The sequence below is a fragment of the Perna viridis genome, chromosome 7 (assembly GCF_037379345.1).
Source record: "Perna viridis isolate PV_CMFRI_1.1 ecotype Kerala chromosome 7, ASM3737934v1, whole genome shotgun sequence".
Lineage (NCBI taxonomy): Eukaryota > Metazoa > Mollusca > Bivalvia > Mytilida > Mytilidae > Perna > Perna viridis.
The window spans coordinates 35711-58771 of record NC_142451.1 but is presented as its reverse complement, the minus strand read 5'-3'; the positions used below and the strand labels follow the sequence as shown (position 1 = coordinate 58771).

Sequence of the window (23061 nt, the reverse complement as noted above, 5' to 3'; positions counted from 1 at the left end):
ATGATGTACGAATAAAAATTACAATAATTAAGTGTTGGTACGAATCGGGTAAATGGGAAAATCAGAAACATGCACGTCAAAACTCCCCCGGATCTGACAATGTGATATCATTCAAGGATGCTTTCTCTATTTTCAAAAGATCATATTTTGATCTCTGCATTATGCATCATTGGCTTTGTTCAGAAATTGTGCATTAGAATGTTAGATACATGAAGTTTTTGACAGAGTTATCTGCCCTTGAAATATTCATTTTCAGTGGTATTTCAATGAAACTATAACTCAATGCACCAACATGACATGGAAAATATTGTCTTTTGTCTCCGATTCTGATGGTGCAAATAGTCAAATTACACCATCAAAATGATGAGGTTTTGTCATACGATGTTTCAAACACTGCCTAATTCTGCGCCATGAAAACTGATTTGTTCAACGTGTCATAGTTTCCCTTTCTTCTGTCGTCGTCTAGAAAAGCAGAGGACGCTTGCCCTACCGGTGCACCTGGTCCATGCTCCCAGTTTTCAGTGGAGTCTTAGTTGCTCATTTGCTTCTGTAGCTTTATATGTATGATTTAAGTTTATTTACGTTCTTTGTTGTGTATGTCCGTTTTCCATGTCTGGTCTTTGTCCCTGGATTGCATTCTTTTGATTACCGCTATGACCTTGGTTTTCATGATTACTCTTACAAAGACTGACACTTAACTAAATATACTTCACGCATTGTTTACTTATTGCATATGACAAATGTATACTATTTCTTTTACCCTCGATAGTAGATAAAATGTCATTCTATCGAAATCACTGAAGCAGAACATGTTCCATAATTTAAAATGCTAGGTTTAAAGAAAAAGTTTACTGGAGTAGTTGTGGTATGTTTCGTTGCAATGATTATTACATTTAAAATTTTTAAAGACCAATATAAAAATGTAAACGATCTGTATGTGCTTGCTAGAGCTTTAGAAATCAATATCACAGCGTTAAACTAGTGATATAAGTGAAAAGGAAACAAAAACATAACTCAAATAACCACAACATTTCAACTATATATGATTGAAATATAAAGTTCCTTGGTACAGTTTAAATAACAGAATAAACATCTGTAAATGAACTCATAAAAAGTTCACTGTTAGCGCTTTCTGTGTCTTGATACTTCGGACAGTTAATGAACGTCGTTAACTTCAACATAGTGACCATTTACAATTTTGACGCAACGTCGTATAACATAATTCATTTAAGTAATAATTTATAATTTTTGTGCAGTTGCTTATGTCAGAATGTTTCTGTTAGTGTTTTATAATTTCGTTATGTATAATTTTATTTTTTTCTGTTATTTGGCATAGTGAATTGTTACTTAAATTCTTTTCTGGCATTCTCTTATCATAATTCTCTTATCATCAACAGCAATAATTGAAAACAATGTCTTTTACAAAACACTATAAAAAGCAAAAACAAAAACGAAAACGAAACAACAACAACAACAACAACAACAACAAAATCAACAACAAAATACAGTGAAATATAGTATTCTTGACATGATAAAATGATGCGATTTTGCTTTCTTGGGCTTTCAAATCCTATTATTTTTTGGGGGGGGATTAGTTGAAGTTTTTTCGTGTTTATGTTATAAGACTTAAAGTTTTTGTAAATGATAGATTAACAAGACAAATAAGAATTTTGGAGTCTTGTGAAATTTGTGTGTTACGTCAAAAATCAGTGTTTCAAAGAAATTTTTAAAGAATGGTTTTGAATTTCAAAAGTTTGTGATTGGTTTTTAGATGCAAGATTAGTGACCAAATCTTTTGATAATATAAATATTTTTTCTTGATATAGGACAAGTTGTCCACGCATGTGAGTAACACTATCTGCTAAGACATATGTAACAAGACACTTTTTTTTAAATCAGATTGATCAAATGCAAACATGTTGGCTACATTTGGGTTTTCAGGTTAGTCATGCAAGAACTACAAAATGTTTTGTAAGCACAGTAGGGAGACGTACTCCTAAATGTTATAGCATGGCCATCTTGATTTCGACAGAGGTGAATTTATAAAGACTGACCATAGACTATGTACAAAAAGTGCTTCATTTGAGAGAGTAATCAAGGGAACCAAGGTTATAGCGGTAATCAAAAGAATGTAATCCAGGGACAAAGACCAGACATGAAAAACAGACATACACATCAAAGAACATAAAGTAACTAAAATCATACATACAAAGTAACAAAAGTAAATGAGCAACTCGGACTCCACTAAAAACTGGGAGCATGGACCAGATGCACCGGTAGGGTAAGCGTTCTCTGCTTTTCTAGAAACATCCGCCGAGTTGCTCATAAAAAGTCAAGTCCGGGGTAGACAAACGAGCAAAGGTGAACTATGACCCGTTGAATAAATCAGTTTTCATGGTGCTGATGGATACATCATAACGATCCACGATTCTGTAGTGATGACTTCAATCTTGTAGCAACACAACCCTGTTCCAGAAGCCTATTGTTAGAGTTCTAGCGCGATACAAAAAGTCTGCGTATTTTGAGAATATTTTTCATAATATCTAAATTTTGTTGATGAAGCCAAGAAAAAGAGACTGAAAAAACAAACTAATACCTATAAAACTAATACACAACAAAGCACAAAAATGATGCTCAGAACTTTGAAGGAATGGTGCAGTTTATTAGATTTAATTGTTGTCAATATGAGTGTCTTGCAAGAATGCGAAAATGCTTTTTACCAGGCTGAAATCGTACTTAAAATAATTTTATATCATTGTGTATGTGTTTTTGAAGTTGTATGTCATGTACGACCTGCACTTTGTTGGGGCACGTTTTGGTATTCGCAACTTAGTTTGGCCAGAGTTTTCCCTCGTTTGTATATTCATCTCTGTCTTGTATCTTTTATGTCTACTTTGTAATTGATTATATCTACATGTTTTATCTGATAAGTGAAATCAAATATACCAGATTGGTCAGTGACTTGTTTATATCTACATTTTTACAAGTTTTCAAAACAGGAATACAAATACAATTGTTTGCCCTTTCTAAAATATCGCACATTAATGACAAACTCTAATCAATGAATTGTCTTAAGTATTAGTTTTGTATCATGAACTGGAGTTTTGTGTAATACTTGTCATCTCCGATAAAAGCTGTTGCTCTCTGGCATGTGCAGGTGTGCATCCGGAACTATTCAAAGCTTTAATGCAATTTGCATCACAAAACTAATAACCTTAGTGGCCGAGTAATGATCGACGGGATCATGATGACTACCATGAAACTTCTGTAGTGATGACTTCAATCCTGTAGCAACATAACCCTGTTCCAGAAACCTAATAGTAAGATCTCTAGGGCGATACAAAAAGTCTGTATAGTTACGACAAGCTCTGGCTTAACGTATGAGTTGTGATATGAAAACACCATACGCAGGTGCTGAAGGGATGTTGTCACAGATGAAAAGAATGAACCACGTCACCACGTTTGTCGTTGTTTGGTAAATTGTTTTTCTTTACCATTGATCTCTAACTGTAGATCAAGATATGAGGCTGACTTCACAGTGTCTGTAGTATCCTTTATCTCAAGTTATTTGGGGGTAGATTTGATGTATCAAATCCCCGAAACTAGGATTGCTAATACGTCATCTATATTGCGAAAACTGAGATTAAAGGATCTATTTTAACGATGTTCCTTCTTTTTGCATCAGATCAGCTATAAAGTCTCATAAGAATGAAGGAATAGGTCAGGAAGTAGAAGAGCACAAGTTATTTCTATTGGAATGCTGACCACTTGTTGAAAAACGCGTCCTCCACCCTGGACTAATATGTTGTCGATCAAAAATTATTTGGAAGATGATTTGGAACTAAAAAATGCATTTGTGTCGGGATTTTAACTGAGTATGGGGAATAAAACTATACAGTGTTGAAAAATCATAGATTTTAATGCTATTCTAGTCTGATGATAAACTTGAATTGAGGAACTCCGAAAGACCTTACGAATTTTCAGAATCCACATTGAATCAATAGCGCTTCGGGAGTAACAAGTGTTTTGGTAAGACTTAAGACAGGTGAGAGTATAGAAGTTAAAAGTTTTGAAAGAAGTTTGGTGGTACATTTTGAAGATCCAGCTATGTAACCTGTTTGTATGGATTCTTGTGGAGTTTAGGAGTGCAGTACATTTGTACATAGACGGTAAATCACAATCATCGTTCTTGGTAGAGAGACCAAAAGAGGATAGAACAGATTTATGGTTTTCCACAATCTCTTCTTTGGAGAGTGTGGTAGCAGTATAGGTCTTATCACTGCTATTATTTTCTACGTCTACCTCTGATAATAAACATTGGATGTTTTGCAGAAAAAAATAATGCTGTTTTGGACTTTGTCTGCTGGTACGACAACATATTTGTCATGTATAGTAGACAATGTTTTTGCTTGCTATATTGGGGCCTTTGAAAACAGATGTAGCCTTGGCACTCATTGACCTACTTTAAACTTTCATTCGTATCAAAATTAAAGACCTCACGGCCTTTAACTACTCTGACAGAGAATCAATGTCTTCTTGTTCTCGTTTTATCCATTTTCTTGCATAGTCTTCGACGGCATCCATAAGAACTTTAAAGTTATAATTCCAATTTATGGAGCGTGGTTCATGGCACTTGGGACCTTTAGAAAGGATATTACGCAGAGATTCGTTTTCGATGATGTGGTATGATTGCCAATGAGATAGTCATCCACCAAATGCCAAGCAAAGAACAATCTAACTTCAACTGGTTACCATATGGTCTTCAATGTTAGGCAAAATCCATACCATAAAAAGAAATCGTACAATTCCCTAAAATAAATGGTGTGAAACTATTCATAAAAGCTGAAAATCGACCTCATCTCATAGAACAAAAACGTAAAACGCATAACAATAAACATTAAAAAAAAACAACAACAACCACTGGAAGAGTAATCAAGGGAACCAATGTTATAGCGGTAATCAAAAGAATGTAATCCAGGGACAAAGACCAAACATGGAAAACAGACACAGAACTAGAACATGTTTTTAATTCAATTCAGTTATGACAGAATCATATTTATATTGCCGATATTTTTAGACAACCCAAAAACAACATATGGTATAAGTAAATAAGTACTTATAGAAAAAAATGCAGATACGGTGAAACCTTCAAGTAAGCTCTGAAAATCCCAAAAAAAGGAATGAAATCCACGGTTAAAGAACGATGATACCAAATCAAAATGAACTAAAAAGTCAAACAACGACACGAAACACCTCATTCGCCAATATTGACATTAGGGTGAAGTAATTATTTTCTACTGTGACCTGGGTGAACATATATGATAATTATATTACATTTTAAAAAGTATGTATCAAACAACCAGTCTTTTGAACCTATATGTAACCTTAAATTTAAACCATTTTATATAGAAACATTAAGATAATTAGGGATTATTAGTAGAACAAGACAAGAAACAGGTATTTGAAAATAGAAGTGTAGCAAGAGTAATCAAGGGAACAAAGATTCTATGACTCAATTAAAGGTCAATGTCCGAAAACATCGTATGTCTATAGAGTCATCGGTTAAAACATAAAAAAAATGATTTTGTATCGGGTAATTTTTTTTCAGTATATATCACCATGTTATTACCAAAAAAAAAGTATGATTTTCCTCAATCGTCGTTCTATTATAATCATTTCAGAAATCAATAGAATTATAAAGACTTTAGTAAGAGCATTCGCCTTTAAATTGAACAATTATAATCTGTTTTTGTATTATTGATAATTTTATCACTTTGATCTGTGTTAAAAAATTCCAATAACATGATTCTTTTTTACTAGCCAAAAATATAGCTATTAACAAAAACCACAAAAACAAAAACAAGCATAATCCCAAAAAACCCTGAAACCATCCGTGTGTACATGTTTAATAGTACATAGTACATGTTTTGCGTGTTTCCCAGACTTTAAGAGTTGTAGTGAAATGTATATATCTTTCTTAATTTTAATTATACATTAATTAGTATATACAACTATATAACACTGTTACAAAATAGGTAAAACAAACATACTGAAAACAACAACCGTGTTCGTTCGTTCCATGTCCCGTGTACCTTGTACCGTGTATTGTGTCCTTTCCGTGTACCGTGTTCATTGTAACATAACATATGGTAAATGTTAGTCATAAATCATATGGATGTAGTATACTTTCAGTCATAATTACTGTGAAATAAGCAAATCAAAACTGAATTCGCCTAATTTTGAAGTTTGATAGGCACGGTTTTGCAAAGACATGTTTTACCCTTTAAACCTTTTTGTTTGTAGAACGGAAATTTATCAAAACCTTTACATTCTTTGTTCACTAATACTGATTATTGGTCAAGACGTTTGGATCCTACCAAATGATTTGACAAGGGAAACACTTTTGAAAACTTTACATTTTTTCTACCTTGTTAGTTTCTTTTTTTTTTCTTACCTTAAGAATAAAGTCGAATATGTTTCTTTCAATATGCCATTTACTTTCACTCTCAGGCCAAGAAGTTGGATTCTGAAGTGTCGCGTTAATGATGCCCAATATTATTTGCCAGAATTTTTAACCATATCAAAGTACACAATTATTTTTACACAACATTTGCCACATGTACATAGTTCGATTTTACCACCTGGTCTTCTGTTCTGATCTTATATTCATTAAATAAACAACTACCAACATAAAGGGTTTGCAAAACACTAGTACGAGGAAGAAATCGCTTAACTGACAAGAACTACTAATTCATAACACAGTTTAAAGCATATTTGCATGAATTAACAAAAATACATAATTTTTTGTCCGCACTTTTCTTACGAAATATTTTTTTATTTGGTGTATATTCACATTGGCTATTTCTTAAAGGATCATAATTGTCACAGGTAATATGCCTTGTATATGTGAGAATATCTTTGAATAAAGAATATCTTCCGTTGATCTGTGGTCTTTTACACATTCATGACATATTTTTTTTATTTCATGATTATGTGTCCAAAATAATGTTATATTACAGCAAGTGTGAACAGTGCAAAAGGTCATCCCGAACAAAACGCTAGTTAATTCTTTAGGTGATTTTTATCATTATTTTTAAGAAGACAATTTAATAATTTCATCAATGCTGTTTTAAAACGTTTCTTTTAAGTTCAATCTTTCAATTTTTTTTTATGATACTTTACTTATTTTAGTAGTTTTACCTCTTAAAATATGGTAATATTACAAGCCAACCCAGTAATCCGGAAAATGATCTGTATAGTCTCCAAAGGCTTCTTTAAGAACAGAGTCGTCTTCCGCAGGGTTGTTAAAGTAAGTAACGTTTCCTCCGATCAACCATCCTGCCCACCAACCAAACGTCCCTACAGTCATGATGAAATGATCACACATTGTTATAATTGCTAAATCAATTTCCGGTGGATTATTTTCTATATATTTTACTTTGATATTACCAGGCATGTTTTTCTTTGTCCATAACATATCATCAGAAATTACTACAAAGAATACATTTGTATACATTGATTCGTACCAGTCGACAGCCTTTGAAAGATATTCTTTAGTTGCAACTTTAATTCCAGATCGTTTATCGTTCTTTCTAATATCTATTTTATCTCCCCTCCTGACATGAACTCCAACAAACTGCCATTTACTATCAATGGCATTATTACATTCTGTGGTAACTCTTTCAAAAATGAATTTAGCTTTCATTCGAATGTGCTGTTTAAAGCTGAATTCTTTCAAAATTGCATTTCGTTCGTTTTCAAAATACTTATAGGATTGTAAATACGTGACGAAGCTTATAGACTCTCTAGGTGTAAAGTCTACGATTCGCCTATCAAACCTGGCACCATGGCTTTCTTTCATTGTTTTTACAAAACGACATCTTGACCAGAACAAATATCGAGGAATAATATTTGCGTGAAGGTTGAATATTTGAGTAAGACTGCAATCATCAGTTAATTCTACCTCCATATTTTTCATCAGAGCCACAGCAAACGACGATGCATATATAAACATTTGATTACCTATTCTTCCAGCAAATTTAGGACAAACAGCATACTGTGTTACGGATTTTTTTCTAAAATGCATGAAGCAATCAATTGAAGTATTTGAAAATGGCACTTTGAATATTTCAAATCTGTGTCCAAGAATGCATAGTACACTCACGAAAAACATCACAATCACACATGTTTCTGAAAAAAAGAGTCGTATATAAACAAATATTGTTATACTTAGAATATAACGAGAATTGATATAGTAAATTTGCCAAAGAGACAACATCCCCACTCAAAATGAACAAGGTGGAATCCCTCACTCCGCAGGGCAGGCTGCACCTGCTCCCAAATATACTTTATACACATGTACAGCAAAGATGCCCTATATAAGAATACAGCATCATAACAGAAAAATGAAATGTAAAATGAAACAAGTCATATAGATGTCAGAAATTCCTGACTTGGGATAAAGGTGCTTTGGCATGACCACAACCCTTCCCTTTTCGAATCCTGCCACTGTGGGAAAATATTTCACAATTAAATACGTTAAAATCAATTCAAAAAGGTAGTTGTATTTTAAAAAAAGAGCTTCTTGTTATATTAGATGTTAAATAACAATTTTGCAATTTCGATATGCAATTCCAAATATTTCTCTAACCCAAGACATTTTTGTACTTCTAAAAAAATAGCGCTATTCTTAAATTCTCTTAAATTCCTATTATAAAATTCATTCGCTAGTGTTTTCATATCTAGTTTTTTTTTATGATATCGATGAATGTCAATAGTACCTTAAAAATAACGATGTAGCAATTTTTAATTTATGAAATATTTTAAGAATTTTGCAAAATTATTACTATTTAATATAGTGCATAAAGTCTTTATAACAAAGCCAACAATCTAGCTTTATTACCGTAGTTTATCATCCGGACATTAGTTTACGTATATTTGTTTATGTTGTAGTTTCTATGGATTTTTCAATACTTTATATAATTAATACAAAATTGAATACCTTCCTAGCGCTGTAAGTCGATTATCAACTTTCGGCTGTCCAGAATTCTGCATCTGTTTTTTTTCTGAAAAAGCTTGTTTAACATCTTTTTTACCCATAATTCTAATTCGACAACAGTGGTCAGTAATAAGATTTGTGACTTTTGACATTTTCCTTACCTTTTCAGCAATATACATTCAACGCCTGTATATGGTATTTATAATTCACTATAGATTCGCTACGCTAGAGCAAGTACTAACTACAAGGATTTCCGTAACGCCATAGGTTTCAGCGTAACAGACTCTTGAATCTAGGATACATTAGTTCTTGGTTGAAAATTACTCATTTTCTTCTTAAACAATGAGTAATGATTGTTGTTTATAAATTATTGTTTATATTGATATGACCACTGATTTACCTATTAAGACACTATAACATGCAAATGTTTTAATCACCACCGATATATTCACGCCTTAACGGAAAAGGGGGTTTAGCGAGCTGAAAAACCTAGATTTAACTAATCATTTTGTTTAAAATGCATGTATCAAATCAGGAGTACTGCGGTTCCAGCTACTCCGGTAATAAAATATCTATTTTGTCAGATTTATTTTTGATTTGACTTGATTATGGGTTATCGGATTACTGTTCGGTTATTTTTTGTTACCCTTATTCAATATTAAGAGATGTCAATCATTGATTGACAAAAAAAAAAAAAAATAAGTTAAACATATTAACTGTTTGAAATTCATCACAATTACAACTAAAACATCTTTTTTGGGATGAATAATGTCGCGTTTTACAGTGATTAATAGGTCGAAATAACGGGATAAACAAATACTTAAAGTGTATTCTCATTTAAACAAAATTTTAATTATATATTATATCTATATATAACCCTATCTATATTATATTTATGTTTACGTAAATTTCACCTTTCTTTAAACAGTAGAAGTTCATTTTCTAGTATGTAGCAATGCTTTTTACAGAAACAATAAAGGATGGCAATACTAATACATAAATCATCCATCCATTTAATAAATAAATGAATTGGTAATTGAAATTAAAAATGAAATTACTTAACAAATGGGTTTGATTAATGATCAGAGAGAGAGAGAGAGAGAGAGAGATCCGGAAACCGAAATATTCACGATACTTGACGATTTATCATTCAGAACTTGCCCGCAATATTTTGCATTTACTTATACACAGTTTGTGTTAAATGCCAAGATGACGAAAATCGATAATTTCTCCTACTTCCGTTTATCAACAAAGGTATAGATGCAATTAATTTGGCTAACACCCTCCATTAAATAAAGTCACGAACACAATTCCCCGCATTTTAAAGGCAAATCAATTCCAATTATTTCATACTCGTATACTTCACCTATTGCATTTAAAATTTTCAATTATACAATGCTATTGTAGAACTTCAAGGCCAAACCACCTATCTGTTCTTGCAAAACTCTCCATTCAGATATGATCTTTTCGGTTACGTCATTACGGGGGATTTAAACTTTATAAACTAGAGCTCAAGAGAGCCTGAATCGATCACCTGATTCAACAGAAGTTATATAATTATTTATTGTTCTATTGTCAACAAATAAAACTGGTACATTAATCATTAAGTGTAACACAATATAACTATTTACTATCAATACATAATATAGTCACTGCAATGTCTAACACAATATTAATAACTGCAATCTTTTGCAAAACATTGATTTTATAAAGTACTTACACCTCCAGTGGTCCTGGGTCGTGCTGAACATTTCGGTTAGAAATGTCAAAAGTACCACCTAGGGCATGGTCTGGATCTGCGTCTGGGTCTGGTTGGACATGTGCACTGTCTGGGTCTGGTTGGTCATGAATACTGTCTGGATCTGGCTGGTCATAACTACTGTCTGGGTCTAGGCTGCTTTCTGCTATGTCGAACCCACCAAAAAGATCTGTGTCAATGGGCTCTGGTAGGTCTCTGCATTCTACACAAGTGAAGTTGATAAGAGTTCTGCACCTAAGGGCTTGTCTATACTGGTCAATGCTAACACCAGTGTTGCAAGTACGATGCTGCCATCGGTCACATACATCACATGCAATTCCATGCTGACGCTTACTAAGTACCTGGTCACAAGAGATACAAACATCTGACATAATGGATGTTCCGGAAATAAATCAACACAAAGCTGGATTCAACAAAGTTTCAAAAGGCCAGGAGAGCAAATGTTTCTTAACGTTACACCCAGCGACTTTCCAGGTACTTGTTATGTGCTGATTACGAAATGATTTTTAGCACTAGCATGTTATAACGGCTCCTGTTACCTTCCATGGCCGTGGTCAATAAGCAGACGTACGACTGGTACTTTTATTATTCAGCAATCACAATACAACAGCAACGTACAAACAAAAAGAAGAGAGAAAGAGTCAGAAGACTTTCATGGCCGTGATCAATAAGCAGACGTACGACTGGTACTTTTATTATTCAGCAATCACAATACAACAGCAACGTACAAACAATAAGGTTTCGGAAATAAATCAATAAATTGATTTAAGAAAAGATTTAAAATTCAAATCTACTTGTGTGAATTCTTATTTATCTATAAAAATTAAAACTTTCAAGATTTTACATAGGATTAGTGTCAAGAATTTTCATACATAATATTTGTCTTGAAATTTTTTTGTTGTCATACAATTATGACTTCTTGCCAGCACCATGAGAACTGATTTATTCAACGGGTCATGGTTTTCCTTCCCTCGTTTGTCCACCCCGGACTGGACTTTTTATGAGCAACTCGGCGGGTGTTTCTAGAAAAGCAGAGGACGCTTACCCTACCGATGCACCTGATCCATGCTCCCAGTTTTTAGTGGAGTCCGAGTTGCTCATTTACTTGTGTTACTTTGTATGTATGATTTTAGTTACTTTATGTTCTTTGTTGTGTATGCTGTTTTCCATGTCTAGTCTTTGTCCCTGGATTACATTCTTTTAATTACCGCTATAACCTTGGTTCCCTTGATTACTCCTTATTATCCTTTTGTTTGTGAGTGATAAGAAAATAAACTACTTTACGCAAAACAAGTACAGCCTCCTGACTGGATACTTCCGGTATTTTAAACAAACCCATGTGATGTAGGGATCTGCTGTCTTTTTTTTTCAGGAAGACAAAAGCATTTTACATAAATGAAGGAATGAATTGGATGCAGCATTATATCACTAAAATGAATACACTGATAGAACAAATGACCATTGTCTTATTTATGGTACTTTAACCTGTTGATGGACCAGCCACATCCTCGTAATAACTTAACCATTATGTCACCCATTTCAATCGAAAGTTAAAGTTAAATATCATCATTCCAATGCTGATTAATATCAGGTGAAATTATAGGTGTTCGTAGTTGCTTTGTCAATAACCGATCGGATGCTTATTTCTAACTCTTCATAGTCATCACGTTCATGCACAGGAAGTTTTAAATCAATTGCTAATCTTAACTCTGCTCAACGAATGCGATGCTACTTTTTCTGAGTTGAATGCTTAATTTTTCTAGGATCAATGTCTAATAAAATGAAATGTACTTCAAAAATAGTAAAATAAAATGCGTCGATCTATTTTCTTTACAACGTTTCTATAGAATCTAGAAGTGGCTATACCCTAAAAATACGTCACGAAATCACGTGAGGTAATCCGGTATGAAATTGATAAAAAAATAAATGTACCGAGCCCGCGATATTGCTTGTCAGTATAATCTGAAAATTATTTAGCAACAATTATGAAGCTCGCCGACTCATGTCAAACACTATAAACACTTTGGCAAAATTAAACCGAACCCTATGATGTTACCTAGTAAATAACTTCGAAGTAGTTGAAACAATTTATCCAAATTTGAAAATGTTAGATGAAGGTAACAATAATTCACCATAAAACAAACACGACGATCATTTATTTTTTTGAACCGCTGTAATTTGATCTTGAATTTAATATCCAAAAGCAATAAATCGTGCGATAAAAATTGATATAAAGCCTAACTTTACTTGAAGATTTAAAAAAATAAAATGTATATCTCTCTGAACGTACAAACACGATGGTACAATGTACGACGTTCCACACAATAGGTCCATTTCCTTTGTGTTCAAATTAAGTTTTACCCTCGATGTACTCCGAAATAGATCGAAAAGATTTCAATGCTTATTATTTTTGGTAATGCACAGTTTGAATACATCGTGCGACTATTTACATCAAAACACCCTATCTGGTGAACAAAACTAAATCGATAGGACTGATATAACCATCAAGTCAAATATCTCTCTGATATGGAATCATGATATCAACTCACTTCTTATCGCTTCCATATATCATAAAAGACAAAATGCAATAAAATTTAAAATATTCCAAATTACTTTTAATACTTCAACAAACAATAACTGGGGGAGTAATTATCCTACAAAAACATTTAATTTTCTTTTAATGCTAATATATACTGATAATAATCTTAAACTGATGGTCTCCAGAAGATCTTTCGATTTTTTTAGGATCCACATTGAATTAATACCACCACGGGAGTAACAAGTGTTGTGGTAGGACTGCAAACCTTCTTTAATAGCTGTTGGTATTGAAGTTAAAAGTTTTGAAAGATTTTTGGTGGTGCATTTTGCAGATCCAGCTATGTAACTTGTTTGTATGAATTCCTTTAGGAATCCGGTACATAGACGGTAAATCACAATCATTGTTCTCGCTAGAGAGGTCAATAGAAGATATCACAGATTTATGGTTTTCAACTATCTCTTCTTCGGAGTGTGTGGTGGCAGTATAGGTCTTATCACTACTATCACCTTCTACGTCTTCTTCTGATAATAAACATTGGATGTAAAACGATTTGCATACATAACAAATATTGTTTTTGGCTTTGCCAGCTGGTACGACAACATATTTGTCATGTATAGTAGGCAATGGCTTTGCTACATCGGGATCTTTGAAAACTATGGCATTGATACTCAGTGGCCTACCATTCGTTTCAAAAGTAAAGATCTCACGGCCTATACCCACTCTGACAGAATCAATGTCTTCTCGATGTATCCATTTTCTTCCATAGTCCTTCACGGCATCCATAAGAACTTTCAAAATATAATTCCAATTTATGGAGCGTGGTTCACGGTACTTGGGACCTTTAGAAAGGATATTACGCAGATATTCGTTTTCGGTGATGGTTAAATCTCCCGCGACAACGTGACCGGAAGGACCAAATTTGAATGGAGAGTTTTTGCAAGAACTGTCAGGTGGTTTAGCCTTGAAGTTCTCAATCTCGATGTTCTGCAATATCGTTTTTTGATTGAAAATTTTAGAATGTGCTTCAATTTGAAAAAAAAAATCAATATCAAACACATCCACTTCTTGTTGAGGATAAATAAATCTTATCTTTCCAGACATAGGCATGTAAAAAAATTTAAAAAAATGTCAGTGAACTCTTAGGATAGCAGTGTGATCAACGATTGAAAACCGTTGTGAATCCTTTGACCTTGATTCTTTCACTTGTGCCAGAGCTACGTACTTTACTGTGGATATTGGTGTCAAGTTTGGTAGGTAGTCGATCCAGTGAAATGTCGAACCTAATTGAAGAAAGCTTGTCTCATCTGGGAGATTGCAACTTCATATCGTTTGCCATACTGTAGATAAACGATATGACAAATCGTTCACAACGTGTCGCCATTGGATCCATCTATTCGAATGAAATGCATTTCAAATACCGTGTGCCTCAAGGATCTGTGTTTGGATATATACTTTATTTTATTTTATTTTCCCGAAACCGATTGGTCAAATTTGGTGTTAAATACCACTGTTATGCAGACGATACTCGAGTATATCTTGTGATTGAACCGCTAGATAGCTGGACGAACATACCAAATCGCATTGAAGCATGTCTGGAATATATCCGTGACTGAATGCAATGAATCTTCTCAAACTGAATCAAGTGATCGAATTGATTGTTTTCGGCCCTAAACACGGAGTGAATGACTTTTCAATTTGCCATCTTTCTTTCGATAGTACCGTTGTCAGCGATGTTTCCTGTGTCAGAAACCTTGGTTATATTCGACACCCAATATGGAGAAGCAAATAAGTACAACCGCTGAATTGAGCTTCTTCCACATTCGAAATTTTGGACGCATACGCCCACATAAAACGGACGATGCATGTAAATTTTTAACAAACTCGCTAGTCACTTCCATATTAGACTATGGAAGCGATGTTGAATGAAATGCCAGCCAACTTAACTAACAAATTACAGCGTGTTCAGAAAACAGCAGCTCATAATATATATAGACCTATGAAACATGATCACATCACCCTATGTTTGTTACTCTCCACTTGCTAAGTATACATGTGCACTACCGGTGTCAGTATAAAATTATAATGTTCGTTTTTAAATGTCTCACGATAATGCACGGACTTATTTACAGTTCATGTCTACCAACCAACACGGTCGATGCGATCATAGAACTGTGCTTTATTTGTGCAACCTCGCATTCGCACCAAGACATTCGGTGAGAGACGGTTAAAGAGAACTCTCAAAACACATCTTTTATACTTGCATATAAAGATTCTTAAGTGTAAATTCACTTTCTATCCATTTTAGTATCCATATATTTTGACAATGGTAAAGCATGAACAATTTCTTAGATAGTAATTCGGAGTATTTTAACAATCATTATCAACCTTCTAAGTCTCGTATAAATATTTTATTCAGACATCGTAAAATTTATTTTCATTCCGTAATAATTTATTTTTATTTAACTACCTTTTTCCATTAGGTTTCTTGGTCTTGCCTTTCATATTACATATAGTTCTTGATCTCATAATGATTTTTATATACTGCATTTTATATGTAACTTTGCTTTGCTATATGTGATATATTATGTGTAATGCATGTTGGAAAACGCTTAGAGTAACTTTTGTAAACTAAATGAGTGTTTACGACTCCGCCAACCACATTATATTTATACTAACAACTTTTACATTTGATACAATAAATTCTAACCATAATGGAGATTTCAAATGAAGCCATTCATATATTTTGTAAATCAAATATTGAAGAATTTTGACAGAAATGCATGTTTAAATCTATAAATATTTGAATAACTCATACCATCATCACTCTATTCACTGTAATTTCTGTCCAACAATTGCAATACAAATTCTTGGTCGTTTCTCCGCGGGACTTGAACTTGTACCGCTGTGACATCTATAGCAACACCGCCGGCACAAAGTCTAGCGCCCCAGACCGCTCGGCCAGCTAGGTTATATAAAAATATAGCTTTCGTTGGCCGTGTCATTCCACCTCGTAGAATAAATATAGGGCTGTAACTTCGTACACGATGTGTGGTAGTACGGGACAGTTCATATAGGTGTCATTATGTAGGATAGAGGATCAAATTAATGATGCATTTCAGAACAAAGCAATATTATACAACGTATCAGAATGTGACGACTCTATTCGATGCACTGCTCCATCGGCTCAAATTGATACAGGGAAGATACAGTTAGCATAGAAAGGTCTGAACAATTCCAAACGATGCTAGAATTGTCAAATTTGCTATGCAAATCTTTAACCGTTCCATCCACAGGACTCGAACTCGTACCACTTTGACATCAATAGCAACACAACCATAAAAGTTTAAAATTATGATTGATAACGATTGTTTTAAAGAACAGCTGGAAAAATACAAATACAATTGAAAAACAGATGTCTTTCAAAGCAGTTTTCTTCAAAGTGATCTTCGCAGACTAAGCTGACTTATGTTGCACGTTGTATGTTGAAGCTGTCATAGGGAAATTTATGTTTACCAAACATTCCTCACATCGTGAAAACTTCTTTTTTTGGCAAGGGATGATAACGACTTTTACAAGAGCCACCAAGCCTGAAACAAACTTGCACGGCATATTGTAATTGACTTAACCGGTGTATATTGAGTCACTTCGATTTTTGGCACTGCGGTATATCAAGGACAACACCCACAATCGATTGCGATTATAACGCCACCTGTAACCAATTACATGACCTCCGTAGTACCGTAATAAAAAAATCTGATATTTCGATACCAATTTTATGCCTACTATAAATATTTGAGGTGTAAGAGTTGGTTTTTATTGGTCAATATATTGCTTCAAATGCAAAACAAAATTTGAAAAAAATCGCGAACCTACACTTTAACTGGGAACGTTACTATAAAAACATCTTTCTTTAAATAAAATGTTCACCCCACTTCGTACCCTAAATGGATTTGCTATCTCGAAAACTGCGAAACTGGACATGGATAAGATTTCTGGATGATATGGTACTTTTTGGTACACCCCACATCTGACACAAGTAATAACACGAACGGAGCTCGCCTGGCGACAGTAGCGGTACCGTTCAGTTGACACATCTTTTTATTTGCTCTTTTATTTGTCAGGATCATTATGATAAGCAAAACACTATTAAATACTTAAGAACAACTTATTTTTTTCATATTCTTTCATAGCACCATATGCGAGAATATTTATAGTCATTTATAACAAGTACTTGTAAACAATGCATGACATTTGGATTCTCAGTGTGGTGGGTGATAACTGCCTGGAATTATAACGTCTTACCCATATTTCTTATTATAACTTAAACTACATAATCTGTGTAACTAATATTTACCTTCCAATGTGCACTGCTTGGTACGATCAACTTTGGACACTGTCTATATTTCTTTCTCAATATTTGGCAAGCGTATTTAGTTGGGCATCTTGTGAGAGGTACTCGTCGAGTTATCCGCCATTAAACTGAGATTTCTGTATTTATATATTCTGAAATTTCCTGACAGCCAGTGGCAGACAAGAGTAGGATTCAGAAATTCCTGATAGCCAATAAAACAATTACAATAAATGACAAGTACAATTCTCTGGTCTTAGGATAAAAAATCCTGACGTCCCTTATAATACAGTTATAAAGACAATAAGTTTGCCTGACAAGTAAATATAGGTATAATAATGTTATATATAAAACAAAATTATTTTTCTAAATTCTATCAAAAATAGCTTAAAGAGTAAACAAAGGGAACCGAGATACTAGCGGAAATCTAACGAATGTCATCCAGAAACGAAAACATTGGAAAACAGACAAATGCAACAAAGAAAATAAAATATCCAAAATAATATACAAAGTAACAGATGTAAATGTGTAAACTCGGACTCCACTAAAAACTGGAAGCATCGACCAGATGTACCGGAAGTGGACCAGATACGTCCTCTGTTTGTTTTCTAGAAACATCGAATTGCTCATTAAAAGTCAAATTCTGGGATAGACGTAAGAGGAAAGGAAAACTATGACACATTGAACAAATCACGTTTCATGGTGCAGATGGATACATCGTAACGATTCACGAGTTCGTAATGAAGACCATAAACTTTTGTGATAAATGAACAATTCGACTTGACGCTTTGGGACGATAGCGTACTTATTCCAGAAAAAAAACTAGTTCCTTTTTGTTTGTTTATATTTAACTCAAAAATACTACAAGGCAAGCCAGAATAAAATTTATGTTGTAAAACATGAAAAAAAATACGGTTTTCTTTTCATAATTTGGTACATTCACAATGGTATGTGACAACTACTTCTATATTCGGTCTCATGACACAAATTATTGATTTAATTTTCCTTAATTTGTTTACTATAGTAATCAAGGTAGGACCTATAAACCTGGGCCCAAATAAATAAACATTATTAGATTTTCGAAGAGCCCTGTCGACTGTTTATACTTGCCAAGCAATACAATTGTTTGTCAGTTGTCATTTTGTTTATAAGAATAATGAATAAGTGAACAATAAGTAAACCACGTTTAAGACAAAAAAAGGGCTACATACATATAAGCTATAAATTAAACGTAAAAAACATTAAAGAAGATGAGCCCATATTTTCAGCTTTATTTACCTCGTCAGGGACGAAGAGTGTTAGGGAGAAAAGTATCAACTTCTGATGTCTGCCACAGAGACAAGGTGCCCTTCACAATTTATGCCTTTAATGAATAGTTTTCATATATTCGATGGATGCACTTCATCACTGACACAGATCAATATCTTATTGTGTTTATACAGTTCATGACAATTTTATTTTAAACTGTCTTACTGTTTTCTAGTGCCAAACGATGAATACTTACAAGCATAATACACATAAAAATGAACGGGACAATAATTTCAATCCAAGCACTCTTTTGTATTTAAAATTAGAACAAACTCGGGTGCCGATGTTAGTATGCCGAAAATATGTCGATTTTTTGTCGCCATTTGAAGCACGAAAAGTTATTCGTCGACGTCCATCACTCTTGATTGGTGCACCTATTCTAAGTAGCAGTTGGTGATACTCCTGTAAAGGCATTGAGGTATATGTCATGTCATACATGGGTTTGCCTTCGACGCATGTAATGGCTCTTATTCAACCACTTTTTAACTGAAAGTAAACAATTAATAGTGAAATATAAAATACACGTGTGCATGCAATGGCAAATAATAGTGCTGGTAACCTATTTAACAAACATATAGTGTATTGTATTGTTCAATATCGTTTAATGAACAATTCGTGAAGATCAAAACGGAGTATATCTTAATTCTATTATTATTGTCTTTACTGGGATTCTTCAATCCGGGTTTAAAAATTAATTAAAATGCAAAAATACACGAAAACTTTTTTCTCCGTAATGGACGTCGATTCAAATAACATTTTCGTACAGCAAAAAGAAAGGATTATCAAATCTGGATTTTACGGAAATCTAAAACAAAATAGTGATAGTCAATAGTCTGTACAAATGTATAATCAAAACAATTAAGAACAATACATTTAAAAGGTGACACGGCTAAAGAAGCAAAATTAAATGAACAACCAAGAGGCCTTTGTATGTAACTGGGAACATTGATTATGTGCACCGGCAGTGTAAGCGTGTTCTTTTTTAAGAGAACCAGCAAACTCATACCTCATAACAAAACGTCTCTTTCGGGATAGACGAAAAAGGATAACAATAACACAGTGAACAAGCAATAACGATGTATAAGTTATTAATTATAATGACCATTAAATTGTTGTATTGATAATTGTGCAAAAAATCGTCATGAATAGTTTAGGACAGCTCTAGAAAAACACATTAATTTTGAAAACATCATCTGCAGGTACTGAAAGCATGTTTGCACAGATGAAAGGCAAGTCGACGAAAGAGTCATTTTTGCCAATTGTTTCTTTTCTATGGATTTTTAAGTGTATATTAAAATATTCGACTTCCTTCATAATGTTTGCATTATCTCTTTCTGTACGATTTTCAGGATATATGCAATGTATAAAATCCCAAATTCTATGATTTCATGTAAAAGCACCATGTATATGGCGGAAAATTATATTATCTATAATACTCTTGTCCAACCTTGTCATAATCAGTCACCCTAGAAATAAAAGATCTAGAAGGACATTAGAACACTATTGTTTTTTAAATATTGGTTAAGAGTTCTGTTTTGATTTGTTTATTTTTTTGTACAGACTGTATCTTTGAAAAGATTATACGTGAGCAAATATATGATCTTTTCATTCCGAATTGGCAATTATCCTATCATCTGTGGCAACATTCCTCTAGCACCTGCGTATGGAGTGTTCATATCACAACTCATAGGTTATGCCAGAGCTTGCCGACACTATGCAGACTTTTTGTATCGTGCAAAACCTCTAACAAATGGGCTTTTGGAACAGGGTTATGTTGCTATAAGATTGAAGTCATCACTACAAAAGTTTTATGGTCGTCATCATGGATCGTTACGGTGTATCCATTTGGTTCCCTGGATTACTCTTGCTTACAATGTTATTTAACATATTCTTGTTTTATTCTTGAAGTAAAAACAATACGCATTAATGATTTTACGTTCTTAGAATTTTTGAAAGTGTTGATTAATATAATGGGAAAATCCTCATTACAGTATCGAATTCTTTTAGTCTTTTTAATTCTAGTATTGGTATACTTTAAAAATCACTTTCTTTCCTGTATAGAAAAAAAAGAATCTACGAATATAATTCGACAAATGGAGCTATACAAAAAAAAACTTTTGTATGAATCTAACCTAAAGAAAAACATTACTCCCTGTGATTCTAACTGGACTGTCTTGGTGACTGTTTCAAAAGGATTTAGAACAATGTTTGCGAATTGGCTCTTTTATTTTTGCAGACTAAATATTTCAATACCTTTACTACTGATAGCGGAAGACGATTATGTATTCAATGAATACAGATCACTTCCGTTTGCAAGGGTTATTAAATCAAACAATAAACTGGATATAGCCTCTGCACTATCATACAAAACGCCTGGCTACAAAAAATTGGTCAGTAATAGAGCATCTTATATTTTGTCTCAAATAAATTTAGACAAAAACATAATTTATAGTGATATTGATACCGTCTGGCTAAAGGACCCAAGACCATATTTCAACGGTTCCTTTGATATGTGGGTAAACATGGATACCAATAAGGTAAATTGTACCGGATTTATGGCATTAAAGCCCACTAATAAGACAAAGGCTTTACTATCGAAATGGACTTTCGAATTACAAAAGCCACAATTGAATCAGCCTGTCTTTAATAAATTAGTACACCAATTAAACATGGATTTTGTTGGATTATCTCGTGAAAAATTTCCTTCGGGGGATATTTTTTTCAAGGGTGTCAGAAAAAACGGCACTGTAATTGTTCATAATAACTTTATAGTTGGATTGGATAAGAAAATTAAACGCTTCAGAGAAAAGGACCTGTGGAAACCGAACATAAAAAATAAATCCTGTTTTCATTTACTAAAATGTCCATATGTTACGTAATCAATATCAAATATAAATGAATACATTGTTTTTTCTTTTTCAGCGCTTATTTTATGAACCTTGCAAAATTGATTATTGATATGATGTTCATCATAGAAAGTCTGAACTATAGATTTGTTCCTCTTTATTTTTAAATAAATTTAATTTATTACAATATGTAAGAAGAACTGTGCTAAAACCCATTTATTACATACAAAAAGTGCCGACGAAGCACAAAATTGTTCCTGTACATGTATATTATCAAACAGGCGTTCTGGCAAGACTGTTATGTTGCCCTCTAAAAGACGAACTGTAAGAATGATATATAATGTCCAAATATGAAGTTGCTAAATGAGACAGTTATTGACCATGCCGAACGTGTATTTCCCCGAGCAGTACACAACTGTAACTAGGTCTAAAACAGCGAGCTTTTACGAGTTAGCCAAAACCATTTATAATTCATCCTTTCCATGGATTTTTCTCACTGTGATTCGTGGACTCAATTTTACAATTTGACACAAATATAGTTTACCAGCATAAGATTGATATATGTGGTTCTGCAAACCTTGTGCCAACAATGTGTTTCTAGATAGGTCTCGGGAGAATGTTTCTCAGTCTTTCCGTGTATCAAGTGTCCTTAAACTGTTTTCTCTCAACTTCACACAGTCACAGGCTTAAAACATGGGTTTAATACAAGTCTCTTAAAAGGTTAACAGAGCGTTATCGTACACAATCAGAATTGTTCTCCAGCCACCCCAACCAAAGAAGCAAACAAATATCAAGCTTAACGTCAGCCAACCTGTTCATTAGAAGCAACCCCGCTGCTTTTAAAAACATCATCATGCTCTCTTTTTGAAAATTACAAAAAAAAAACAAAAAACAAAACAAAACAAAACATAAACAAAAATTAAACAAAAATAGAAAAAAAATTCCTAAACCATTGCAAGTTATTAGACATTAGACATATTCAAAACAACACATTGTCGAACTAATTCTAAATATTTAATAACTCTAATGCCTATTGACTTCTCTACTTGAACTTACAGGGACGGGGATTCAGAGTAACTTCGTTAAATAAGACATGTGACTACAGTTAAATCATAAACAAACTGTTGATTTAGATTATAGAGACAGGCAATGCGCAAAAACATTTTTTTTGTGTTCTTACACTTGCACAAAAAAAATGATTTTATCTTATAATTTATTTTGATTAAGTGTAATCTTCCAAATATACAGAGGGAGATGTTTACA

At 33.4% G+C, this 23061-nt stretch overlaps 1 protein-coding gene and 2 long non-coding RNA genes across 8 annotated transcripts; 1 reads left to right on the top strand and 2 right to left on the bottom strand.

Annotated features, from left to right (window-relative positions):
- The first annotated feature begins 819 nt into the window (after positions 1 to 819).
- On the top strand, positions 820 to 3828 carry LOC148610840 (uncharacterized). The gene is made up of 3 exons (XR_015923965.1): positions 820 to 865; positions 1827 to 1844; positions 3686 to 3828. It is a non-coding gene; the product is annotated as an uncharacterized LOC148610840 (long non-coding RNA).
- LOC148610839 (galactoside 2-alpha-L-fucosyltransferase Sec1-like) lies at positions 2863 to 10004 on the bottom strand. 5 transcript variants are annotated; one of them, XR_015923964.1, is made up of 3 exons: positions 9913 to 10004; positions 6455 to 8190; positions 2863 to 4809 (listed from the first exon to the last, which is right to left on the bottom strand). XR_015923964.1 is itself a non-coding variant. In XM_088590577.1 (3 exons), exons 1-2 carry the CDS (start codon positions 9935 to 9937, stop codon positions 7220 to 7222), a joined length of 996 nt encoding a protein of 331 aa, XP_088446703.1. In that variant the 5' UTR covers positions 9938 to 10004; the 3' UTR covers positions 2866 to 4809; positions 7201 to 7219. The 5 variants fall into 5 exon arrangements, 4 of the variants coding, with proteins under 4 accessions (XP_088446703.1, XP_088446704.1, XP_088446702.1 ...); XM_088590577.1 differs by having other exon boundaries at positions 2866 to 4809; positions 7201 to 8190; XM_088590578.1 differs by lacking the exon at positions 2863 to 4809 and adding an exon at positions 5923 to 6201 and having other exon boundaries at positions 7201 to 8190.
- Positions 10005 to 11963: 1959 nt separating this feature from the next.
- On the bottom strand, positions 11964 to 20832 carry LOC148610838 (uncharacterized). 2 transcript variants are annotated; one of them, XR_015923963.1, is made up of 3 exons: positions 20694 to 20832; positions 17651 to 19438; positions 11964 to 17005 (listed from the first exon to the last, which is right to left on the bottom strand). It is a non-coding gene; the product is annotated as an uncharacterized LOC148610838 (long non-coding RNA). The 2 variants fall into 2 exon arrangements; XR_015923962.1 differs by having other exon boundaries at positions 19959 to 20816.
- Between the last annotated feature and the right edge of the window lie 2229 nt (positions 20833 to 23061).